At 45.2% G+C, this 9,039-nt stretch overlaps 1 protein-coding gene across 4 annotated transcripts; it reads left to right on the forward strand.

Annotated features, from left to right (window-relative positions):
- The first annotated feature begins 104 nt into the window (after window positions 1–104).
- On the forward strand, window positions 105–7,697 carry RAB19 (RAB19, member RAS oncogene family). Of its 4 annotated transcripts, none has more exons than XR_008447493.1 (5): window positions 110–251; window positions 424–636; window positions 1,898–2,081; window positions 4,784–5,182; window positions 6,311–7,697. XR_008447493.1 is itself a non-coding variant. In XM_054052565.1 (4 exons), the coding sequence occupies exons 2-4, from the start codon at window positions 442–444 to the stop codon at window positions 5,047–5,049; spliced, it is 645 nt and encodes a 214-aa protein (XP_053908540.1). In that variant the 5' UTR covers window positions 105–237; window positions 424–441; the 3' UTR covers window positions 5,050–6,225. The 4 variants fall into 4 exon arrangements, 2 of the variants coding, with proteins under 2 accessions (XP_053908540.1, XP_053908527.1); XR_008447494.1 differs by having other exon boundaries at window positions 7,244–7,697; XM_054052565.1 differs by lacking the exon at window positions 6,311–7,697 and having other exon boundaries at window positions 105–237; window positions 4,784–6,225.
- The last annotated feature ends 1,342 nt before the right edge of the window (window positions 7,698–9,039 follow it).

The raw sequence follows: 9,039 nt of genomic DNA on the forward strand, positions 1-9,039 counted from the left end.
AGCCGGGAGGAGCCGAGCCGGGGCCGAGCCAGCAGGGCCGCACTCCCCAGCGCCGCCCGCGCTCCCCTCGCGGCGCTCCGGAAGTGTCGAGCGCGGCACTTCCGGCGGCCCCGACGCTCGCGGCGGCCCCGCCCCGGCCCGGCTCGCCCCGCCGCGCCTGGGGAGCAGCGGGACTACATTTCCCGCCGGCCCCAGAGCGACGGGGCGGGTACAAAGCGGGCGGGGCCTGCCCGGCAGGTGAGCGCCCGCAGGTGAGCGCCCGGGAGGGGGGCTCCTCCGGCTGCCGGGAGCCCCTCTCCCCCTCTCCCCCTCTCCCCCTCTCCCCCTCTCCCCCTCTCCCCCTCTCCCCCTCTCCCCCTCTCCCCCTCTCCCCCTCTCCCCCTCTCCCCCTCCTCATCCTCACCCCAACTCGTGCCCCCACAGGCTGGCCTGGGAGCCACGATGCCTTTCCCCAGCTCCAGCACAGATGATGCCTTTGACTACCTCTTCAAGATTATCCTGATCGGAGACTCCAACGTGGGGAAGACCTGCGTGGTTCACCGCTTCAAGACGGGACAGTACAACGAGAAGCAGCAGAACACCATTGGCGTTGACTTCACTGTGCGCTCCATGGATATCGATGGCAAGAAAGTGAAGGTTGGTGGCTGGAGAGGGAGATTGGTGGGCAGCACCTCTGCCCCCGTTCCTTTGCCTAGTGGGATGCACAGCATCTCCTGCTTGGCCCTGCTGAAGGCAGAAGGCAAAAGCGGTCTGCCTTTCCCACCAGGGGTGTTGCTGAGGGGAGCTCTCCCTCAGGAGGATGCCCTGGGGGAGGCAGTCATCCTAATTTGGGCATCTACTGCCTGTCACGGCTTCTCTGGATGCATCTGTGGAGAGAGCTCACTTTTTATCTGCAGGGAGTTCTTCAAAAGTTGGCTCAGGTTTGGAGGGGCTCCCTCCCTTCCTTCAGAAGTGTGGAGGATTGAGCTGGGACACCAAGGAGGGGAAGCCCTTCGGTTTTCAAATGTTATGCTTTGATGTGTGCTTGATCTGAGGGAAGGCGAAGACTTGTAGGACAGACACTAGAAGAAATTGATAGCTAGCACTTACCTCCATGTATAGATGAAAGTTCAAATGCCTGCCCTTTACATAGCTTTGCTCTGCCCAGCCCTGTGTCAGGCTTCTTGGTTCTTCCTTTCCTACCAAAAGGTTGTAATGTTCTCTATATTTTAGTACAGTTGTTGAAAGTGTGTTTCCTGGCCTCTTTGCAACACTGAGTTTACCTTTCATAGAATCACTAGGCTGGAAAGGACCCACTGGATCATCGAGTCCAACCATTCCTAACAATCCCTAAAACAGGCCCCTCCATACCTCATCCACCCATCCCTTAAACACCTCCAGGGAAGGTGACTCAACCACCTCCCTGGACAGCCTGTTCCAGTGCCCAATGACCCTTTCTGTGAAAATTTTTTTCCTGATGTCCAGCCTGAACCTCCCCTGGCAGAGCTTGAGGCCATCCCCTCTTGTCCTGTCACCTGGGAGAAGAGGCCAGCTCCCTCCTCAGCACAACCTCCTTTCAGGTAGTTGTAGACAGCAATAAGGTCTCCCCTCAGCCTCCTCTTCTCAAGGCTAAACAACCCCAGCTCTCTCAGCCGCTCCTCATAAGACTCGGTCTCCAGCCCCCTCACCAGCTTTGTTGTGCTTCTTTGTAGCGTTCTCTTCAGTCTGTGTAGGTTGTCTTTACAGGCATTTAAATGTCTCTTCTGATCTAGAGAGGGTAAAGTATGGTATGGTGGAGTGAGCTGGGACCGGTCTAGCTGCCTTGTAGATGAGGGCTTTCGAAAGCATGGATGCTGATGGCAAACGATTAGGAAGCTGCATTTGCCAGTCTTTACAATTTCTATCCTTTCCCTTACAGATACAGGTGTGGGACACAGCTGGTCAAGAACGCTTCCGGACAATAACCCAGTCTTATTATAGGAGTGCCCATGGGGCCATCCTTGCCTATGACCTTACTAGGAGGTCCACGTTTGAATCCATTCCTCACTGGATTCATGAAATTGAAAAGTATGGTGCTGCAAACTTGGTCATGATGTTAATTGGTAAGAATCTAATTTTAAATATTACATTGTATACCTTTGTTTGTTAATACATGTATAAGCTCCCCCTCTTTTCCGCCACTACTTAAAGCATCTATAAACTATGCGTTAAAGAAGAATGCAGTTGTAATTAAAATAGATCAGAAATTGTATCAATTTGACCTAAGCTTAAAATATTAGGAAAGTTAGAGCCTGGTCCTGAAAGGACCAAGCCCATTGCAGACCTTGGAACTTTTTACTTGTTCCTTTCCCACCAGAATAATGCAACAAACTTGCTGCTGGTCAAGCAAGCAGTGACTACCTTACTGAGGTTAGAATTGCAGTGTCTGACCCTATACTCCTGATGCACAGGAATTTAGCGGTTCAATAATTCAAGACAAAGGAGAATGCACAGCGCAACACAACTCCTTGTTCTCATCTTTCCTCTCTGTTCTTTTGATATGCATGTGCATTGCTCTGTAATGGGACTCTGATCAGGTAAAGCAGTAGATAGGGACATGGCTTTTTGCAGAGCATGAAGTAGTCTGATAGCATTCCTCTTCCTCATTGTGTGTTTCACTAGCGTTAAAGAAAATTTGCCTCTTGAGGAAAGGAACAGGTAGAAATTTCTGAGAATGGAGCTGGTAGGAAGCAGCAAGTTTCTTCACATTTGTGTTTCGGGTTATTATTGCTCTTCCCTCCCCCAAGGGAGAAGCCGCAAATGAGCGAACTGGTGTTGTAAAATGACGGAGTTTTTGTTTACGTTCCACTACAGCACTGTGCTGAGAGCAAGGCACGCAGCTGCAGCAGCCTGAACTGGCTCTGCTCTTGAGGATAGGCAGTGTTGGGCCTCGCAGCGTTGCAGGCATGGGACCAAAGCTGCTTGTACTCCTAGCAAATTACCACTTCTGCTGTGGTAGTTGTTCCTGTTTTTCCTCTTGAAGAACCAAACAACAAATTCTGACCCACATGTAGCTGGAATGAGTAAGGAGGAAAGAAAAAAAACCCAAAACTTTGCTAAACTTTGGTAGGGTTTTTTTAACTTTCCTCATAGAATCATAGTATAGTTTGGGTTGGAATGGAACTTAAAGATCAACCAGTCCTAATCTCCCTGCCATGGGCAGGGACACCTCCTACCAGACCGGGCTGCCCAAGGCCCCATCCAACCTGGCCTTGAACACATCCAGGGAGGAGGCGTCCACAGCTTCCCTGGTCAACCTGGGCCAGTGCCTCACCACCCTCACCGTGAAGAATTTCTTCCCAATGTCTCATCTAGATCTTCCCCTTTCCGATTTAAAGCCATTCCACCTCATCCTATCACTACAGGCCCTCGAAAAGTCCCTCCCCAGCTTTTTTGTAGCCCCCCTTCAGCTACTGGAAGGCTGCTGTAAGGTCTCCCCAGAGCCTTCTCTTCTCTTGAATCTAAAGAACAAGACCTATTTATGCGTGTCGTGGGGGCTGGTTGTTATTGTTGTACTTTAGGTGGTTTCTTTTAAGAAATCATTTTTAAAATTACTAAAAATAAAGCTTTTGTTATGGATCCAGCTTGGTGCTTTCTTCCAAAGCTGGTGCTATTTGCTGTACTTACAGGAAGCCTTTGTATATTTAATTACATGAGTCATGTTATACACCTTGCTAGTATGAGGTTAAGAAGTTTGACTTCCCCATCTGGAAATCAAGGAGGCAAATAACCCTCAATAAGCTGTGTATTGGCAGGAGCTGTGGTTTTCTTTTGTGGATTTTAGGTTTTCGGGTTTTTCTCCTTTTAGAAAAATGGGAAGGGACTTAATGGGAGGGGATCTGACTTATATTTGCTTCAAGTTCAAGATCTGGAATTGATGAAAGGCTGTCTTGAGACTCTGAATGCAGACTTCAGCCAGGTACTGCATGTACCAGAACTGATGATAATTCAAATTCCACACATGTTGCAACTATTTAAAATACCTTTGTATATTTATCTGAGATGTTTCGTGATTTCTGACAGATTTTGATTAGAATGCTTTGAGGAAAAGATTGTGTATGCAGAAACTTCTTAAGCATACATTTTAAGCAGTAAGGTAGCTGGTACAAATGCTTGTCTTTTTTTTGACACCATCTCAAAATGACTGACTTGTATAAATAGGTCATGTCCAAATCTGATTAACAGTTGAGCAGGTTCTTCCAGTACTTTGGTGGGGGTTTTTTTTGAGGAGATCTGCTTTAGACTAACAACATTCCAGATCTTCAGAGCTGAGCATCCACTTTGAGATGTGTCAAAGTAGCTTGACAATAACATAACATGTGTGACTTCCTCTGAAGGTGGAAGAAACCTTTATAGGATATTAGTTTGGTTTACCATGTGCGATCACTACAGCTACAAGATTTCCATGATTTTTTTTTTTTAATATTTAACTTAAAGGCTATTTAATGTTTAAAAATACTAGAGAATATGGACAAACAGTTTCTTCCAAATAATCTCCTAGCACAACTACCTACAGCAAATAATTAGATGAACGCAGGTTTTTGGGTTTGGGTTTTATGAAACTCATTTGATTTCATGTGATTTTAACTGCAACTTTGATCCACATTCTGTGTTCATGGCTTTGATGTGCTTACATCTTGTTTTTCTAGTCATTCTTATTCTCAACATAATTCTATTATTTAACAAAATAGAATTAGTGTATTGCATTTCAAGATGAATCTTTGAGAGACTAAATTACTGGATTATCTGTTTGCCTTGTTTTAAGGGAACAAATCGGATTCATTGGATAAGCGTCAAGTCCTGTTTGAAGATGCCTGCACACTAGCAGAGAAGCACGGGCTCTTAGCTGTACTGGAGACATCAGCAAAAGAAGCTCAAAACATAGAAGAGGTGTTCACGTTAATGGCTAAAGAGCTAATAGCCCGAAATACCTTACAGCTTCATGGAGAGAACCCTCCAAACAGCATCTATCTTGATTCCAGGCCAGTGATTGCCTCCCCCAGTGTGGAGAAGACCCAGTGCCTCTGTTGAAGAGAGATTTCGGGAAGAATTTGGAAGTCATTATTCTTCTGAGGCTGCTTGACATAATTTTATTCAGTTGATGCAAGTGTGCTATGTGGCCTCAAGCCATCTCTCTTCATATCTTTACCTTGCAGTTTGGCTTGTAAGTATCTTTGGAGATCGTTGTTCCTGTTGGCTGATTTGAACAAGGCAGCTGATGGCTTTTCAGTTCGTGTTAAAGTTGAGAGGGCTTGGGAAGCTGCCAGCCCTTACCTTAACCAAAGAGAACTGCAAAAATTATTGCCTTTAATTATATCCTTAAATAGTTTTCTGGCTGTGTCAGAAGAGAAATTTGCACCAGAGCTCTAAATTGATTTGACCCTTCTAAGCTATGTTGTTTGTTCTAGTGCAAGCACTTTACTCTTTGCCAGTAGCTTTAAGAAGTCTGACACATACAAGGACAGCACTACCCACCCCACAGCTGCCTAAACCTTCCTTTAGGAGCCGTCCTGATGGCAGGCACTTAGCCACCCATCCCAAGGAACTTACTAACATTTGTGAGAGTATATGACTTCACATCTGTACTAATCTCCTCACCAGGCTAACGTGGAGACATCTTTGGGGTTCTGTAGCAGGCAGAATATGGTCCACTAGGGTTCCAGCCTACTCTTTCTGGAGTAAGAAAAGTTGTCTTTCACTTTGCTCTCTCTAAGAATTGTTTCCAGCAGCAATCTCTGTCTTGTTACTTAGATTTGCTAGGAGTAGCGAAGCTTCCAAGGCATCAATAAGGGCCTAAATCAATGCTGGGGTGAAAGGACATTTTTGTTTCTCCCCCACCCCAACCTTGTCTTGCTTTTAATGTGCTGATGTTAATCAAAAGCCCAGTGGCAGCTTAGGATATGCCTGTAGATTTCCAAGGGAGTGTGAAGAATGGATTCAAGCTCCTGTAAAACTCAGCAAGGGGTAGGATGCTGTTTATTATATGACCCTGCCAGAGAGCAGTCAGGGAGTGGCACTGGATGTGCCATAAAGCTACCCCTACGCAAGAGTATGTGCTACTGCTATGGAGACTGAACACACGCAACGTCAGTGTTTGTACTGCTCCTCCCAAATGCAAGCTCTGTTACTGGGGGCTCGTTTCTATGTACTAGAACTGAATGAAGGGTTTGTTGTGAGTTTGGGGTGGGGTTTTTTTGGTTTTTTTTTTTTTTTAGTAGAGGGAAATGGAAGGAGGAGGAAAGAAATATTATATGGAGAAAGCTTCTTTTTTTTTTTTTCTTTTTGACTGCAGTCCACCTGTACCAAAGTGCATCACTTGGGTAGTTACTGTTAAGCCTGGAACTGGAACTCGCACTCTGTAATGATAAAATACAGTCTGGGTTACAGGCAAAGAAGCCCTGGGAAGACTGGCAAGCTGCTAGCTGACCCAAGGGCAGTCTACCCGTCTTTCACAAGTTCTTGACAAGTAGGGAAAACACATACAACAAGTATTTCTGGAAAACCTCTTCTGAGAAGCACAAAAAATAAAGCAGAACGAAATGTTGATTTTTAGTCTCACAAATATTTCTAACATTACTATTGCTCCCTCTAGCCAGGTTTTTTGCTATCACTTACGAAGAACTGGGCTTAATTCACTTATGTGTAAACTGAGGGAGAAATCTTCAATGGTAGCTTCAAATCCTTCTGCTCTAGCCTGCTGTAGAGAAAGCTTCATCTTCTTCAGGCGTCCTTTTTCTGATCTGTTTACTTTTTAAATCTTCATCTTGATTTGCTAGTAGCCCAGCAGTTGCACTTCAGTTTGTGTAGTTAAGCAACAGTAAACACCACAGCCTTTCCAAGTGGCTGAACAAGTAGCAGTCTAGCTTCCAAACAACTAGTTTCTACCCCTCTTTGCACTAGGAAAACAGCCATATATAAATGTTCTTGTGTGTTTGAAGCCCAAACTACTCCCAGTAGTAGTTTGTAATGTAGCAGTTATGTTTTTTACTAGTATCCACACTTGAACCACCAGCAAACTTTGTTCTATTTCAGGCATACCAGAGATGGTGTTTCCAGCAAACACTAATCTTTCAGGAGGCCTTAATGTGTGTTTATCTCCAGTTACAAGCTTTCAATAGGCAAGAATTAGAGGATCTTACCAGCAGAATATTAAACTTTGTATGGCTTACTTGGTTTACTGCCTTAATGAGAGATTACTGTACAAAATAATTTTGCTTACCCTCAGTGTGAAGGCTGCTGTTCCCTCAACTGCCCAGCACTGCCAGGTTATAGGGCTCTTGCTGTTCTCTTTGAGCACACACGGAGCTACTTGCAGAATAAGCTCTTCCTTGGGAGAAGGCTGTGCAACATTGGGATCATGGAGAACAGGTTTGTGATTGTGCTTTATGCTGCACCGTTCCCTCTCCTTTAGCAGGTGTAACAGGCTCCTTACTGCTCTTTCAAGAACCTACTCTTAAATACCTGTTCTTTGTGCAACTCAGCCAGGACTGTGACCTCTTCTGATTGGTTCTGTTTGGCATCTTCCATGAGCCCTTTGGGCAGTTACACCAAACAGCTTCCACAGGGTCATTTTTTTTAAGCTGTCCTCGTGTGAATGAAGAGCAAGCTGCAGCAGGTGCAGCTGAAGAAGGTTTTTCAGAGTGTATATTAGCAGGCAGTGTTATTCATGAGGTAACATGTGAAGAAAACTGTAAAGAAAACTAAACCTGTTTATAGCATTAGTCTAGACTGGGACAAAACACCTTCTGCAGTTAAACTGTCACATTTTTATCTATATGGAAGCGGTATCTGAATCTTGGCTGTTGCACATGACTTGCATTGATATTGCAGTGGTGCCACAAGACTGAAGCAGCACCTATTCACGGAACAGGGCAACCAAAAAAAAAAAAACCCACAAGTATTTTGGAAAGGAGCAAACTCTTGACACCTCCCAGAAGGTGACTGGCTTAAAAACAAATATAACTGCAGCCCAGTGATGCAGAAGGCACATGGCACAGCCTATGCAGTTAAGCTTTTCTTCATAGGTAGCGGACAGGCTCTTGCTGACAATAGCTGAGGTTCTTATCTAATCATTCCAGTTAATGTTTAAGTATAGTTGGAAAGGAGACAGAAAAAACAATGTTGACACCCTGAACAGAGAGAGAGCACGCTCTATCCTAGAGCCTTCTTTCAGGAAGATGCATCCCATGCTTTTGGACCTGGAATTGCCCCTGAAGCTTCCCCCAGCCAGGCGAATACTCTGTTTTAGTGTACCCTACAGCACTGTTCAGAGGTGCCCCCTTCCTGGCTGTGGGCTGCCAGTAGGCAGATTTCCACGTATCTCAGTTCCCAGAACACCAGTAGGTATCCCCAGCTGGTGGGGGTCTCCCACAGGCAGGGGGTCTTTAATATTCCTGAAGCCATTTTCAAGCACCTCTCAGCCAAGTGACTAGAACTACAACAGGCAATGCTGGGATAACAAGAGTCCTTTTAGAGTAGTTTTACACAGGTTGAGAGCCCCTTTTAACTTCACCTTTTAAAAGGAACTTGCAGTTTGAGAGAGCTAGGACTTTAAAAGTCTTTAGAAGTACTTTTTCTAGTGCTGCTATTCTAAAAATCAACCTGAATTCAGCTGCCTGTACAGAATCTGACTATGCAATTGCACTGAGCTGTTGTCATATAGGTGCTGACTCTGGCTTGACTACAACTGACAAATACCATATCCATGGGTAACAGTGAGCAGGGGCAGAGCTCTAGCATATCTGCAGTCCCATGTCTCCTTGCTACAGCTGTATCCATGAATAGGACTGCTTAGCACAGTTCTCACTGTCACATCTGTGCAGCTTCATTTACCTGAAGCAAAGTTCACCACAACTATGGTTCAATAACATCTCTCTAATGCAAGCATTAGATTAAAACTGACTTTGTAGCAGGGCAGTAACTGTCTACCACACAGTCCTGTATTATATGTCAATCTTAATGGACTACATGTGGATTCCCTCTTGTTTTAAGCTGCTGCAGCATTAATAATTCAATCTACAC

Source organism: Cuculus canorus, chromosome 1 (genome assembly GCF_017976375.1).
Source record: "Cuculus canorus isolate bCucCan1 chromosome 1, bCucCan1.pri, whole genome shotgun sequence".
Taxonomy (NCBI): Eukaryota; Metazoa; Chordata; class Aves; order Cuculiformes; family Cuculidae; genus Cuculus; species Cuculus canorus.

What these genes read in the sequence shown, in the direction of transcription:
- RAB19 (XM_054052565.1), top strand. Translation starts at nt 442, where the DNA reads ATGCCTTTCCCCAGCTCCAGCACAGATGATGCCTTTGACTACCTCTTC. An exon ending in TCGATGGCAAGAAAGTGAAG is followed by an intron (nt 637 to 1,897) that starts GTTGGTGGCTGG and finishes TTTCCCTTACAG; the next exon opens with ATACAGGTGTGGGACACAGC. An exon ending in CTTGGTCATGATGTTAATTG is followed by an intron (nt 2,082 to 4,783) that starts GTAAGAATCTAA and finishes CCTTGTTTTAAG; the next exon opens with GGAACAAATCGGATTCATTG.